Source organism: Clinocottus analis, unplaced genomic scaffold (genome assembly GCF_023055335.1).
Source record: "Clinocottus analis isolate CAN_PGR_092001 unplaced genomic scaffold, fCliAna1.0.p SCAF_24, whole genome shotgun sequence".
NCBI lineage: Eukaryota > Metazoa > Chordata > Actinopteri > Perciformes > Cottidae > Clinocottus > Clinocottus analis.
In genome coordinates this window covers 2,306,873-2,323,807 of record NW_027175976.1, presented here as the reverse complement: position 1 = coordinate 2,323,807, position 16,935 = coordinate 2,306,873, and the positions used below count along the sequence as shown (strand labels likewise).

The following is a 16,935-nucleotide window of genomic DNA, read 5'->3' as shown; positions in this document are numbered from 1 at the left end:
TCCTCATGCAGTTAATGGACAGCATACACGGCGAGGTAATTCACAGCCAGCAAACATGACATACGCCATCGGAGGCTGGTGTGAGTAAAATGGGCATCCATCACAGATGCTAACAACTCTGATTAAAAATACATAATCTGCAAGCGGCCCCCTGATACCTCCGTCAAGCCATTTTGGGTCTAATTGCAATTGGTCTCCGTTATGATCAAAGGCAAGTCACACCTGCTCGCCTTTAGCTTTCGTTTCGCTGATTACAGTTTCAAATTTCATCAACGTCAAGTAGATGGATATGAAATTACGGGGTAAACCTGTTCACTCGTGGTCAACAGCGTCACAAGTCCCCCGTCCTCCTGCCGGACTGTCACGTTCTTCCACATTGTCGCTTTTTCAGATCTGAAGTTTGATGGTTTGCTGCAGAACCTGCGGGGTTTAAAGGAAGCCCGCGGTCCTGATACAACCCAATACAACAGAAATGAGAGCCAAACCCTCCCCCCCATGCTTCTTCACCTCACCCACCACCTGTATCTCTCGGGGTGCAATGAGTGAGGGACGAAGCATCAAGAGGACGAGCGCCAAGCCTTCACCCACAAGGCTTTGCAACCCAGCGCTCGCCCAATTTACACCTTCCCCTTTCCCTGCGAACCCCACCCAGGATTCCCCGGTGACAGCACCACGCTAACCGCCACCTCCCTGCTGGCATGTCCGTGTGTGTGTGCGTTTATGTGCGAATAAAAAAAAACGAGGGTGTGTGTGTGCAGCAGAGAGTGAGAGAAAGCAGAAGAGCATGTGTGGTATCCTTGTGGGGACAGATTTAGACCTTCAGACTGGGTACGTTGGTGAAATGAGAGGTCATTTTGTTCCCTCCTCTCTCCTCATGTCTCGTGGAGACTCAGAGTTTAAGCGTCCATTGCTGTGAACTTTACATCCTACAAATGGCCTTCAAGGAGCTTCACAGTCTGTACAGAGAGACCAGACCCTCGCTTTAAGTCGGGTAAAACTGCCCCAAAAAAAGCTCTTAACAGCGGAAAAAAAATGGAAGAACTCTCAAAAACTGATAGGACAGGCGTGTAGTAGATGTTACAGAAAAGACACAACCGTGATTAAATTACAGCATCGACAATTGACACACAGAATGTGGGCTCCAATCCCGCCTTGTTAACCTTCTCCATCCCATAATAGCAGAGAGGGGAGCTTCAGGTCACGGAGGATCGTGCGAGTAACAAGCTCGCCGCTGTCCGTGGTGCTGAAGTAGCTGCATGAGTTGTAGTTGAGACTATTTCTATAGCTGGGGTGAACAAAGCGAGCGTTGATGATGAAGAAACTTTGTACACAGTGAACATTACTTTAACCCGTGTTTTTCAAACCGATGGGCTGATACAAAGATGGAGGAAACCGTTTAGATCCAGACTTGTATGTGAAGATGAAGCGTGAGAATAAGAACGCGTACCCAGAGAAAAGGAAACCGTAGTCGCCCGTTCCACATATAAGGAAACAATTCCTTTCTGTATTTTTATTTAGTATTTATTCCCAAAATGACCTAACTTTGCTCACGGCCGTGCCGCCTGTCAGTCACGAGTAAAGAGACGAACCCCTGAGGGCCACAGCTGCTGGCTGCTGCCCACAAATTAAAGCCTGATTTTACAGTTTCAGCCTTAAATTTCATTTCACGTTTAGACGTGAACGTACGCTCTGGCCTGTCGCGTAGAGGGAGACATGAATGTAGTGAACTGTGCACATGTGAACACACTCTTAGAAATAAAGGTGCTGACTAGAAACTTACAGCGTCCTCAAAGGAAAAACCTTTTGGTTTAACTAACCAAACCGCTGCCTGTTTGTCTTCCTGGTTTCTATTTGTGAGGTTCAAGGTTCAACTTAGAAGCCAACATAAAGGTCTGAGAGGTCCCTTGCTGATCCTCCTGTGAGAGGATCTACAGACAACCCTTCGATGGTCTAATGGTACCAAAAACCCTCTCTGGATGTTCTACCCAGACGCTTTTCCTCCTTATATTCCACCCGGGGATTTGTTCAGGATATCCTTTTGTATTGCAAAGGATTCATCTGTTTATTTACCAGAAGGTTCTACCTTTCAATAACCCTTTTATAATCTAATGGATTTGTCTGTAACCCACCCAGAGGGTTCTACCGATTATACACCTTTTATAATCCAAGGTTTCATCCAGAACCTTAAAGGGCTTTGAGCCACAATCACAGGGAAATACCTGCACACTCACTCTGAACCCTCCCGAGCTGAAGCCCAACTTTAAGTCATGCGTAAAGTGGAGAAAGAACGTCCTAAAGAAAGTCCCGGACAGGGTTTGAAATGTTGTACCTACTGTACGCGAGGCCTGTTTAAACATCTTTACAGGATTAGAGTGGAGTTAAACTGCTTTGCGGGCGCAGTTAATTGAAGCGGATGAGGTTTTTAATAAAGCGTGCAGTGTTAGCAGCTGACAAATGGCTCAGCTGACACACAGGGGAAATTGCATTTAATGGCATCAGGTATGTGCTTTGCTGGAGCTTATCACATTACACTGGTGGGTGCACACACACACACACACACACGTACATGCACAAACATGCACGCTCTGCTTTCATCTTCACCTATGTGTGTGTGCGTGTGTGCACATTGGCCCACATAAACGCACACACACGCCAACATTACAGTAGTTTACGCTTACCTGAGCCAGTCGAGGTGTTTTCCCTCATGGATTCCAATTATGCTTTGGCTGGATGCTTCAGGTTGCTAGGTAGGCTGCTGCGTAAATAGACGGACATGCAGACTCTCAGCGACCAATTACACTCAGCTAACGCTCGACGACTTCATCAAAAACTTAACTTGATTGTCCAAACCGCTGCCTATTTGCCTTCTGCCGAGCAATTAAACCAAATGGTGGTTCAGCCTATAGCAGAAAATTGCCTCTTAAAGGATGACTTGCCCCGCCCCAGCTACATGCTAACATTGCTAACGGTAGATTAGAGTTGCTTAGTGAAGAATCCGGCTATGGAGAAGGAGCGTGTTGGTTGGATTGTTTAGGGATGTCAGAGTCAACCAATCAGAGACAGCAAAAAATAATTTTACCAAGATTTTATCAGGATTAAACCTTTTTTGTTTATTGTTGATGATAATATAAACAAACTTAGATTATTACAAGACTTTAAATAACAAATTCATGGACGAACTATGAGAGGAAAGCACTTAATGAACCTCACAATCAACTCACTCTGTGCACCCAGAGTTTGTGCAAACCCACTGAACTTTATATGAAACTACTCAGACACACCTCTATAATTTGATGGGATGATGCAGCCGTATAGAAAACAAGGAGTCTCGCTCGCAAATATTTCACTCTGTGTAAACACCATAAAGCTTGAGAATATATATACGCTGCTGTCAGACAGCAGATGATTTCAACGGCTGTAAAGCTACTGAAGGGGAAACTAAAGGAGGCGGCTGCACCTGTGAAGTAACTAAATATTAGGTTTGTTGACTGGACACTGGAGGTGCTTGCCATTTTGTTGTTTTGTTTGTTTGTTGTGTATCCATGTCTTGCTGATGATGTCGTGTCTGGATGCTCCAGATGCAAGAAAGGCAAGAAACTGTCAGAAAGGACAACATGAATTATTTCAAGTGATATGTCGGGAGACCGCTGCATAGATGCCCTTTAGGAGTTGTCAGTTTGATATCTCACCCAGCACACACACACACACACACACACACACACACACACGCCACACACTGATGCATGCACAACACACTCATCCAGATCCAGTCAGAAATTCCTCATATAAGAGGACAATTAGAGTGTCTCATTTTCCCCTAATATCAATCATGCGGCTCATGAATAAAGACAATTAGGTCCTCATGATTCCATACAATTGCATCTGCCCTTTGAGCCCCCCCCTCTCTTCTCCTCCCATACTATTTGGGAGCAATGCCTCTTGGGTATATGGGGCTCTCATCACCGCGACTCAGTGTGAGCCGCCGCAGTCAATAATAGGAGACAAAACAGGAGAGGCGAGGGCCCGGTTTCAGACTAGATCAGATCCTCCGGACGCGTGTCACTCTTCATTAGGGAGGCGGGGTAGCAGGGGGATGCCCTTAAGGTGAGGACGGCCACGGAGCGGTGGGGGGGTAAAGGGAGGGAGGGCGGGGCGGAGCGGCAGCTGTGGACAATGACAGAATCTGTGTCCAAGGGCCCCTCAGGCCAAACACCAGCTCTCCTCCACCCAGAACTGATCTCTCGCCTCTAGACCCACGAGGAGGGAGAGAGAGAGAGAGAGAGAGAGACAGAAATAGACCGGTCACACTCAGTGGACTTTCTATCCAGACCCGCTGTACTCAAGACTGCGGCTGACATTGATGTAACACATCGCATCAATGTGTCTAATGTCATATTCATAGAATCGCGATTGGTTTACCTCGGGCTCGGGCGGCTCCCCGAACAGCCCAGCAGCTTGGATAATGTCAGGTATTAATCTTTCATAGCCCCCGTTAAATTAAGCACTTTGATTCACTTATTATTAATTTATACTGATTGCTGCAATGTTGGCGTACACGCAGGCGGAGGCGGCTACTAAAGGATAGCCCTCCCTGGGATTGCCATTTGGGAAGACAGCGATCATTGCGATCGAGTAAAAATAGACGTGTGAATATTTGCCGTCTTTCCTCAGCAGGTTTGGTGAGTTTTAGGTTTTTACTTCAACTGGTGGATCTCATGACCTTCAATCGGCTTTTAATCCAACCAGATGAATGTTAACTGTTCAGCCTATAGTTGAAACTGGAGATGTTTTTCATTCATTCATTGTCTGTACTTTTTTTAAATTTTTCATTTGATTCTGTTATGACCAAAATATTGATTAAAGCCACTTTAAGATTTCGGTCGCGGTTGATTTGGAGACACTTGTGGTTACTTGTTGTCACAGTAATTGTATTGAAGACTAGAAACTAGAGATTGAGACCATAAACTCATGTTTACAATGTTTACTGAGGCAATAAATCAAAAGAGAAGTAGTCATTTTCTCATAGACTTCTATACAAGCAGAAGAGTCGCCCCCTGGTGGCCATTAGACAGACTGCAGGTTGCTTCCTGTTTCAGAGGCAAGTCAGCAGTAAACAGTGGGCTGAATGCTATCTGTTGATTGGGAATGGCGGACTCCGCTACTGACATTTAAAAGCACAAATAAGGTGATGTAATCACTGAAAACAAATGCATTAAAGGGCTATTCCATAAAAAATGCTGACTATAGTATCAAAACTAAGAGTTGCTATCATGAAAATCTGAGAGAAGCACAACTTGAATTAGCTTTCCGTAAAAGTTGACATTTGTGAGTCTCATTGAGCAACGCAGCGTCGACGCAACTGATGTTCCGGCAACACGCGCACGCTCCTTTTGTCGTCAGCAATACATCAACCTAACAACCTCGTCTAAAAGAAGGACAGCGGGGGCCCAGCGGAGGCCGCGGCGCTCTCCTGCCACGCGGAGGTGGCACACACTCGCCTTATTAGCCGGGTCAAACATAATCAGTGATGGACACGGCAGGGCCGCTTTAATTACGGCTGGCAGCTGGCAGCGGGGGCCTTCCTTCAGGGGCCGGGTTATGCCCATGCATGAACCCCCCCCCCGCCCACGAGCACCCACCCACCCACCCTGGCCCAAACGGAGAATAAATCTAACCTCCCTTTTGTTTGGGGTGATGCATGTGGCAGCCCCTTCATTTAAAGCCAGAATGAAAATGAGGACAGAATTCGAGATTAATAGATTAATGGTGCATTAAATTAGTGTGATTGTGAGGTAACAGCAGCGTGTTTGTGTGTGTGGTGAAGAAAATCCCCCCAACAGGAGCAAGTCAGTTACTCAGAGCAAACCAACAGAGCACCTGAGCGATTACAGGCTCCGGATTCCTTTTTTTCCCATTTCATAACAGCGAGAGCTGCGCTGCACTCTGGTTGACACAACAGATGTATTCAGTATTCACGCAGCTCGGCTCCGGCGCAAACAGCTTGTAAAAAAATCTGCACTTAAATGAGAGCGAGCGAGAGCTGCCTGTCTGCCGCGTCACCGAAAGAAATACGGCTTCATGAAGTTTGCCACCGGCTCGACAAAGAGAGGAAGAAGAAGCTGATATAGTGTGTGTGTGTGCGTGTGTGTGTGTGTGTGTGTGTGTGTGTGTGTGTGTGTGTGTGTGTGTGTGCCATTGTGTTGGATTCTAATAGCAAAAACACTCTGTGTGTGTGTGCAGCTGAAGAACAAACAAACAAACAGCTGTGTGTTTGAGAGAGAGAGAGAGAGAGAGAGAGAGAGAGAGGGGGAGAGGGAGAGAGAGAGAGAGAGAGAGAGAGAGAGAGAGAGAGACGGAAAGGGGGGGACGGAGGAGAGATCGAGAGTGAGGAAGGAAGGCGAGAGAGAGGGAGAGAGAGTAAGGGACGAAGGAGAGGAAGAGAGAGAGAGAGAGGAAGGAGAGAGCAAGAGAGAGGAAAGAAGGTAGGAGAGAGGGAGGGAGGGACGGAGGGAGGCGAAGGAAGGAAGGAGGGAGAGGAAGGAAGGAGAGGGTTAGAGAGCGAAAGCAAGAGAGGAAGGAGAGAGAAGAGGGAAGGAAGGCTGGAGATTGAAAGAGAGAGAGGGAGAGAAGGAAGAGAGTGAGAGAGAGTCTGATCTCCCAAGGCTGTCTCTCTCTCTCTCTCTCTCTCTCTCTCTCTCTCTCTCTCTCTCCCCCCCCCCCCCCCCCCCCCTCCCCTCTCTCTCTCAGACCACTGCTCCAGCCCTCTGGTATATTGATCCACTTCATTCTGCCTCAACGAGATGCAGACATCCTCCCCGGCTCATAATCCTGATATAACGCCGCGTCCAGAGCTGCCGTAGGAAGGCATAAATCGGATAATGCAGCCGGCGGGATAATGAACAATATCAGATGACATATCGACGGTGTCACGCGCGGGGGGCCCCCATAATGAAACATAAATGTGCGTTGCGTGACGTTGGGATTGGCGCCCTCGCACAGCTGCAGACGTGTTTTTATATATATATTTATTTCCTGCTCCATCGAGCGAGCGGAGCCCAGCTATGAAAAAGCAAAAGGCGCACTTGTGCATGTGGACCTTGGGACGCCGGCGCTTCCATTCACACTCCATTTGCCGCTCGCCGCATGAACTTAAATCCACTCTCCGTCCTCCCCTTCAGCCTCTGTTCACCCTCGCATTGCGAAGTAGCCATAGCAACTGCACCCCCCTCCTCCTCGATCGATCCGGCCGCCATCTAATACCGAATGTTTTTCTTCAAACCCCCAAAAAACTTAAACAATCAGGCGGCGGCCGGGCGAGGCTGGCGGCTCCAGCAGGGGAGGAGGATGTGGAGTGGAGGCCGCTAGCGTGCGCGAGACGGTCAATTCGGTTCAATAAAACTCAAATTATTATTGTCCCCTGCTAGAAATGTGCTTTTGCAGATGAAGAAAAGCACAAATAACAGCAAAATAGTTCATTTATTGTCAGCTTAATGTGCCGGGACAAAAAATATATATATCTGACCGTGGCCCTGAGAGCTCAGCGGACGTCAACTAACCAGACGTCCACCACGAGAGCCCATTACTGTGAAGGCCTCGCAGAAGAAAAAAGTGTTTTTCCTCTCTAAACGCAGCCAGAGCCGCCGCATAAAAGCAGTAAAACAAAGACAAATAAAAACCGCACCGACTTTGGCGACTGCCCGGCAGCTGGAGGGGGAGTGTGGGTCTGCGTGAGGAGGGATGTGTCACGTTCACTCTGTGTCAACAGCCATGGATAGCTGGTCAGGGGTCAGGGTTCACGCTGTGATATTTCACCATGTCTCCCATTCCCCCAGAACCTCGCAGCGTCCGAGCCCGCCTGCTGTCCCCATGTCTGTCTTTTCCTTCTCTTTTTTTTAATTTTTCTTTACGTCTTTGTGTCGCGTGCAGAGGGGAAGACCGACGGGAGAAACCCTCCAACACAAATCACAGAGAGGAAGGAGAAACGGTGAGGAAGACGAGAGAGAAAGGATGAATGAAGAGAAAGCTTATTACCAGAAAACAGATGGGCCCCCCCCCTCCACCCTTCATCCCCGATTCACAGCGGCCCCACGGGGACGTGGAGGGACGACTCTTTGCACCGCCAGGGTTACCGGCGCCGCAGAGCGGGGCGGGGCACTTAAACACGCCTCCGTGTGTGTGCACTTTTGTTGGTTAACTTGTAAACAGAAAGCAAATTTGTGACATCCGCTGGCAAGGTGCCACTCGGGAAGATTCCCCGGGTGTTCATGTTCAGATGTGTCACATCGGGGCAGCGGAGTCGGGGTTTGGGAGTCGTCTCTTTTTGTTCCTCTGTGGAGAAAAGAAACACCCCACCGGGCGTGCATGTATGAAGAAAAGCGTAATAATCCTGGCGTCGACTTTTTAAATTTTTTCATCCCATCGAACCCGTCACTCAACATCACGGCCGGGCGAGCTAATGTCACAACATCCGTAAAATGAGATCTCACACGCGCTCAAACATTCACACCCTTCCAATGTACGTGTGCATATGCAACTGTATGAGTGGACACACACACACACACACACACACACACACACACACACACACACACACACAGATGACAGGCAGTGAGTGGAAATGAAGGATTTGGAGTTCCATCCCGTTACATTATGCAGCAGATGGCGTTCAGGCCAAGCCCGGCCAGGCCTCTCCCAGGAGAGAAGGGAGTGAGGGAGGATGAGAGAGGATGGGAGGGATGGAGGGAGGGGGAGGTGTAGAAAGAGGGGTGAGGGACAAAGCTGTTGTCGTTTTTTTTTTTTTTTCCACTTGCGTGAATGTGCACGTGTTTGTTTCCTATTTATTCATATTTTTTGACGCACTCACTCTCGGGCTAGGGACAGAATCTTCCTCTCCTCCTCTTCTCCTCCTCTCCTCCTCCTCTCCCCCCCTCCTCTCCCGCCCAGCTGAGGCTACACCTGAGCCCAGCCGCGGAAAGCCCCCGACCCCAGCTGACCCGGCCGCCAAGAAGAAGCGGCAAAGGGAGAAGGTGAGTGTGGAAAAGGAGGAATGGAAAGCGCGTGAAGGAAAAAGTTCAAGTCCTTGTTGCCGTCTCACAAGATTCCCGTCTGGACAATAAACCGAGGAGTGATTATCTCTTTCGGTGAAGCAGCCTCTCCTAATTTGAGCCAAACTCACACCCTCATGCGCCGCGGTCCACTTGATCAAATGCCACGATCAATACGCACATGCACACGTACAAAGCGGGCCCGTTAAATCCCCGCAGATCTTTTGCCCCCGGCGCTTTTTGTTTTGTGTTTTCCCGAATTAATTGAGCCGACGCTCGAGTGTTGGGGGGCCAGATGTCACCGCGACCTGTGGGGATTATTAGAAATCTGTTTCCCTCATTGTTTACGCGGACCCCTTCAGACCACAACGCCTCGCGCTCTTTCCCCCCGCCGAAGTTTTTCGGGGGAGAAGCCGGAGCCCCCGAACCCAGATTGCTAATGTGCAAAATAACAGTCCTCCGGCTCCAAGAATGGAGCCCGAATGTCGACATGTGGGGCATTCTGGGACTTTTTTTCCTGTCCCGCCTCCAATGACCGCGGCCTGTGCCCAATGACCACCAGGGGCCCCCACGATGCCCTCCCGCTTTGGCCCGAACAGCGGCATGCTCCTTGGCAGAGCTCTGGGCCTAATGAACTCATCAGCCAGCTGGAGGCCCTGGATGGAGGGACAGGGGCCACTTGGGGGAGGCTGCAGGGCCAGAGGGAGAGAGGGGAGGGAGAGCGAGGTGTATGAGGAAGATGGAGGTGCGCTCACCAACATGGTAAATGAGGCAGGTGCAGCTTCGGAGAATAACACGGAGAGGGCACAGAGGGTCAGCGGGCAGGAGGAAGAGGTGTGAGAGGCTGCGGGGATGGAAGATGTCAGTCTGGGCTGAGCCGGGATGGAGGCAAGGACTGGATTTATGTCCCCGAAATGGAGTTCAGATTGATTGCTATGCTACGTTAGCCCGCTACCGTATCGAAATGGTTCTGCACCAAAAGAACCAAAGTTAAGACCAGACTCCTGGTGAGCCTCTCCTTTTACTGCAGCAGAGGTCCAGACGCTGAACACAACCGGTCCTGGTCCTGAGCTTCTGGCGAACCTGCACAATTTCATCTGATTTCTCACTGAATCGGACCCGATGACATGCGCGAAGAACAGCGCTGATGCTGTCATGTGCAGGTCACAGAGACGTCAGTAGTGAGCTGAGACTACAGTCCAAACAACTTGTAATCCGACATATTCCCCCAGTACTATGAGATTAAAAAGAAGGTGAAATGTTTTGCGTGATTGGCACATCACAGCCGGGTGCTTTGCTGGCTAGTAACGCCTCCTCCTGCTCTCTGAAGTCATCACACTTATGTCAGCATCATCAACGAGACGCCATCGCCCTGTTCGCTGCTCAGTCTCATCATCCTCCTCCCTCCCGTTTGTGTGTGTGTGTGTGTGTGTGTGAGTGCGCGTCGGAGCACCTTTGTGTGTCCATATGTGTCTGGGTGGCGGAGAACGCGCTGCGGGCGCCCTGCTGGGAGCACAGATGGTGCCGAGGCCTGCCACCGCAGCGCTGACGACGGCCACATTCTCACATGGGACCCCCAGCTTTCTGGATCCCACACCTCCTGTTCGGGCCTGAATCCACACCCCCGCCCTCACTTTCACTCCCCCTCCCCCTCCCAAATGCACACACACACACACACACGAGGCCAGCGTCCAGCCTAATTCACTACCCTGGAAGAAAAAGGCTTGCACATGGACAACAAGTTTGGCGTTGGCGAACTTCTCCCGAGTTTCTGATGCTAAGCTAAGCTAAGCTGGTCTGGTTCCCTGTGTGCGTCTCCGTATTCGTTCTCAGCACATTTCATTTTTCACCCCCGTGTCGACTCCCCTCCGCTCTTCTCTCTCCGGCCTCTAATTTCCTCTCGCTCCCCTCTCCCTTCCCCCAGACGCCCCCCGTGGCTCGCCGTCCACCTGAGAGACGCCTCGTACATCTCCTGACAAAGTGACTAATCCTTCCCATTTCACAGCTCCATCCCACTGCTCCCTGGAAGTGTGTGCGTGTCTTTGTGTGTGTGTGTGCGTGCAGCGTGTGATAGGTGACAGGTGGGAGTGTGTTGCACGAGTTCAAGGTGTTTTTTTGTCGTAACAAGCGGCTCAGACAGCTGGGTCGTCGACTCTGACTGATTAGAGAAACAACTCCGTCACAGACGTCTCGTCACTTTGCAACTTTCCGGTGGCAGCTGCTTTTAAAACGACGTCCACACAAACAAACAGGAAAATGGCATTTCCGTGGACTTTAGAGCCGTTACAAATGTTCTCCCGTAGCCTGGAATACAATGCCACCCGCCAAAAACTCACATTTGCATCTTATTTCCGCAGTATCAGGCCTCAGCTGCATCGGCGATATAAGCCCTGCGAAGAATAATCATGACCATAAATCAGTGCAGTGCTTCCTGTGTGTGAGCCACTTTTGCATGATTATGGGAAGCGCAGTGAGAGGGCATCTCATCCCCGACTAACTCCTGTTCCTGAGGTGGTCTCTTCAAAGGAATATGTCACCCCAAAACCAATAAATGAAGCCTGTTTATTCATTTTTTGAGAAGTGTAAAAGGTTGGATCGGTTCATTTTGATAGCTTGCAAGAACTGAAGTGAAACAATCGTGGTAAATGTTTGTTTTTTTAAATAAGCTTAAGAGATTGAAATATGAATTTAATGCAATAGTATTTTTTTAAGTTGTGAGAAAAAATGTCATTGATGATCTGTCTGGTTGTTGTTGTTTTATTTATTTTTTTACATATTTATGATATTGAAGATGTTGTATTTCCATCTTCTTGGTGTTGAGCAATTAAGTTTCCTCTAATCCTAATCTTCAAAAAGGAACTCTAATATGAATGTGTTGAGGTTTTGCGGCCCAGAACAAAAGCATTGTAAGTTTAAATGTGGACGTTTTAGTATATCGAGCCACAGTTATTGAAAGTTGAATAAGTGGAAGTTCACTGAGCGAGAGGGGTCAAAGAAACAAACAAAGGACCTCTGTCAACGTTGACCCTCGTTATGTAACGTTATGCTTGTCACACAACTTTGCAGAAGGATGCTGTAGTTTACTTACAGTCACAATGTTGTTACTGATGTTGAGTCATTTATTTATGCTCAGTACGTTGTTAGATTGAGTTGTTTTGTTACATTTTGACCATTGTTACGGTTCTTAAGCTGTTCCGTTACATTGTTGCTACGTTGTTACAATATATTGTTACGTCACGTTGTTACATTATATTGTTAGGTGACATTGTGACACTGTTACGTCTTATTTGAACACACAACCCTGATGTTTGATGATGACGCAATGACCAAGGCTCCATTTCCCCGAACAGACGCGTGACCTGAAGTGAGATCCAGTGCACAAAAACAAAAGCTCTGTTCCCAGCGCCATCGTGACCAACAAGCGTCATCCATCCGACTGAAATGACCATCATCTCTGGCGACTCCCCCGGCCTGCAGTTTGCTTCCTCGTCTCCGCAGACAGAACATCAGCTGTGGGATGTAATTGCAGCAGGCACCAACAAAACAGCCTTCGAGGGGTCCTGCATGTCTTTGGCCGACGGCCTTGCGGGCTGAAGGGGGGGGGGGGGGGGGGGGCAGACCACCAAGCTAAGACCTTCTACACTTCTCCGTCTGTGGAGCAATTAGGGTGGTGGGCTGTGTGTGTGTGTGTGTGTGTGTGTGTGTGTGTGTGTGTGTGTGTGTGTGTGTGTGTGTGTGTGTGTCCGTTGGCTCCAGCTGTCAGGAGGCCTCTGTCTCCTGGTCCTGACATGTCTCCGATACACCCCGCTGTGAGTCTCTCTGTGTCACACACACTCCGCGAAACCCCAGGCTAGCTGTCCGTCATCTCACACACACACACATACACACACACACACACACACACACAAGTGCACACATTCTCTCTCTCGGAAACACACACACATGCTGAGTGTTCACTGATATGGTCCTTCTGGCACTGTGGTAGTTCTTCTCTCTTTCACTCACAATTTGTGTGTTTGTGTGTCTGTATGTGTGTGTGTGTGTGTGTGTGTGTGTGTGTGTGTGTGTGGCGGCAATAAGCACGACGGTGGCTGCGGGCCACGGCAAGTCATCCGTGCTTCCCCTTATCGTTTTAATCACCTCGTTAGGCGCAGCTAGTCCCCACACTTACTGGCCACTGTCCCTCCTCTGGAACCGCGCCCTCGTGACCCCGATGCTGGTGGTGCCACCGGGCACAGGGATGCATGATGGGAGGAGGGCGAGGGAGGAGGAGGATGCAGAGGAGAGAAACTTTCGGCCATCCTCCTCGAATGTGAGGCGTTGCAAAGTTCTGGTGGGAGCTCCTCGTCGTGTTTCAGATGTGTCTTGAGTTGTCGATGCCTAAAAAAAAAGTCAAAGCGTCCAATAAATCTCAGAGAACCGTCCAGAGGATAAATGTACATGTTTGTAGTCACAAACATGTAGCCCCCTAACCCTTTCGGGTTCATCTGCTGACCCCTGAAGGGGGCGTGGACCGGGTCGGGAAGGCTGCACTACACCAGCTAACAGATGAAGTGGTTGTTGTTAGAGGAAGTATTGAAAGCTAGGAAAACAACAAAAAAGCTCAAATGTTCTTTTGTCTGTTGCATTGGTAATCATTTTTCTCATTTCTTATCTCATCTCATCTGATGTCATCCTACCTCATCTCATCTGACCTCATCTTATCTTACCTCATTTTATCTCATCTAATCTAAGGTGACAGATGTGATAAATGTATACAAATAAAGACATTTTAGGATTTAAGCATTCAAATGTTGTTTTCATTTGAAAATAGAATATCTTCCTCTCCTCTGCCTGCACTTGAAAAAAAAAACACATTCAGTTCATTTTATTTTTTTTAATCATCACTGTTCACCGGAAAGAAAGAAAGAAAAAAAACGCACGTGCACAAACTCACAACATGGCATTTATTTATTTTTTCTCCCCTCCTTTTATCAAGCACACATCTCTGCTTTCCCTTTGCCCACTGCACTCCCACGGGAGGGAGAGCGCTCGAGGGCCGAGGGGCGTAAAGAGAGAGGGAGGGTGTGTGTGTGTGTGTGTGTGTGTGTGTGTGTGTGTGTGTGTGTGTGTGTGTGTGTGTGTGAGTGTGAGTGTGAGAGGGAGGGAACGAGAGAGAGAGAGAGAGAGAGAGGGAGAGGGAGAGGGGGCGGCGTTAGACAATACCATTCCTCAAATATATTCCATCCCCGAAGTGAGCCTTTATTAGTCGGGATCGTTTGGATCTTATCTCGCATATGACACTCGGCGGAACGAGGACTGGAGGTAAAGACAAAAAAAACAAGAGAGAGAGAGAGAGGGATTATCTGCGAACTGCTTCCGACCCGCTCATCCCTGACACGGGGAGAGAGAGACGCGCTTATCTCCCGCCTTTCATCCCCATCTTCCAGCGGCGCATGGACCAGGAGCCCGGCTGCACTTTCTCCACTATCCGCTCTTTTGTCTCGTCTCGCCGGGGCGGTGGGGGCGCAGGGGCCGCTGACAGATCCCCGCTCACATCCTCATTATCAGCTTTTGTTCCGTCTTGTTAATGGACTGATCCCCAATCAGCTGTAAGACGTCGGGACTGTTTTGATGTGCGGAAGCTTTTCTTTACTCCGCTTGACGTTTGACCCCCACCGTGACTCCCATGTTGCAAGTTTGCGGCTGACAAAGTCCAAACTACTTGGGGGGGTTTAGATTTCCGCCACTTTGAAGGTCACACGTTACACCAAACATCGAATATGACTTGATCCGGAGTTAAGGCGCCGCTCCACAGCGATTTGAAGTTCGTTTCCAGAAGATTTCGCTCCTCACAACTCTTTGTCAAGGTGAGTCTCAAACGGAGAAAGAAAGAAAAATGTTCAAAAGAAAATGTTTTTAAATGTCTGTGCCTCCATCAGTTATTTATGGTATTATTTATAGCTTTATTTATTTATATTTCCCTCGCTTTATATATTTATATATATATATATATATATATATATATATATATATATATATATATATATATATATATATATATATATAATCCAATTTCTCCATAACGTCATGTGCAGCAGATGTCAACATTATTTCTGCGTCTTCTGCCTCCATGCTGTCAAGTCCCCGGCCTCAGATAAAGCAGATGTGTTCATCATGTGACAGATGGCCCGTTCATCCACAAAGAAAAGAGACTTTCTCCTTCGCAATATGTCACAACTCATATTATTATTATCATTATTATTATATTTATTATTATTAGTATTATTAAGGGCGGTCAAATATAAATATTTGAAACAGAACATTTTAATTTAAATACATGTTTCCTCGTCAATGTGGTGATTATGAGGCCTCGGGCTTTAATAAATGAACAATTCACACGTTTTTTTTTCTTTCCTTCGAGGGATTTATTATTTATGAAGTTTAATGTTATTATGCAACGAAAGTAGACTGCATTTGGATTTATTATGGGGCACCAGACCCCCCGCTGGGGCATCCCTCACATGGGGCCTCGGGGTGGCGGAAGACACTAAAACAATTACATTTAATTGACTTTCTTTTTCATTATTTTTGTGTTGTTTTTGTTGTTACGAGTTTCCATCAACAACAGACGTGTTAAGCAGATGCACGTTGGAGGCACAATGAATATCATAAACAGCATGAATCCGTGTTTTTAATCGCTGGGTTCGTGCGCAGGTTCTTACGGAGGAGCGACTGCCAACACCGGAGAATTCACCATGATGCTGAGCCCGGACCAGACGGAGGCGGACCTCTCCTGGACCCAGTCCGACCCGGAGTCCATGCTCAACGGCCTCAAGTCGACCGGCTGCACCTCGGACGAGCCCACCGAGGGCGAGGAGCGCGTCCGGTGCCGGTCAGACCAGCCGCTGAGCCGCGAGGAGAAGAGGCGGCGGCGGAGGGCCACGGCCAAGTACCGCTCGGCCCACGCCACCCGGGAGCGCATCCGCGTGGAGGCCTTCAACGTGGCCTTCGCGGAGCTGAGGAAGCTGCTCCCCACCTTGCCCCCGGACAAGAAGCTCTCCAAGATCGAGATCCTCAGACTGGCGATATGCTACATCTCCTATCTCAATCACGTGCTGGATGTTTAACACGAGGACGGGACACAAGAGGGTGGAGGTGACTGGACTCTGGGTGGGGGGGTCATGGGACTCTGGGTGGGGGGTCATGTGACCCTGGGTGGGGGGTCATGGGGTATGGCAAAGTTGGCAGCAGGGCGCAGCCCTCCGTGGCTCATGTTTTGTGTGGACATTGCTTGTAAAATTGTCAATTTCCGGGTGCCAAAAGAAGGCATTTTATTCTTGGTTCCTGAGTCCACCATGATATTAAACCCCCTTTTAATCAACGAAGGTTATAAAATATAAATTTCACTGCAGGTTTTTCAAAAAAAAAAATCTATATGTCAACCCCAGTACGTCATCCAGGGTCAAACACCCGTGTGGACACATTTCTCCCACCGGATGGAAGCGTCGAGTCCCGGGATGCTGAGACTTTGCCATACCTCCCCTTCCTCCCCCATCCTCGCCCTCACCCTCCCACCGTGGAGTGTCCAGCGTCGGTTGTTGATGTCGGCGGTTGCTGCTCCCGAGTGAAAGCCTCAACTTTGAGTCCAGACCGCTCACTGAACACATGAAGCAACAAGCGCAGAGTCGCTTGAGCTGTTAGATGCAATAATGAGAATATGATTATGATCCGGCAGACATGGGGGTGAGGAGGTGGGGTGAGAAGGGCCGCGAGCAGTCACGTTGCTCCTCAACAAAGAAAACAACAAAGGTGTTGAAATGCAGAAGGGAAAAATAAGAAAAAAATGTTACGATGAGTTTCAAGAATTTGGTTTTTCAGAAGAAACTCCAGTTCCCATCCCAAGACGACG

General features: G+C 48.7%; 1 protein-coding gene across 1 annotated transcript; it reads left to right on the top strand.

The window, feature by feature from the left end:
• The first annotated feature begins 14,307 nt into the window (after positions 1-14,307).
• Positions 14,308-16,257, top strand: nhlh2 (nescient helix loop helix 2). Its single transcript, XM_068590756.1, has 2 exons — positions 14,308-14,893; positions 15,741-16,257. Exon 2 carries the CDS (start codon positions 15,782-15,784, stop codon positions 16,151-16,153), a length of 372 nt encoding a protein of 123 aa, XP_068446857.1. The 5' UTR covers positions 14,308-14,893; positions 15,741-15,781; the 3' UTR covers positions 16,154-16,257.
• The last annotated feature ends 678 nt before the right edge of the window (positions 16,258-16,935 follow it).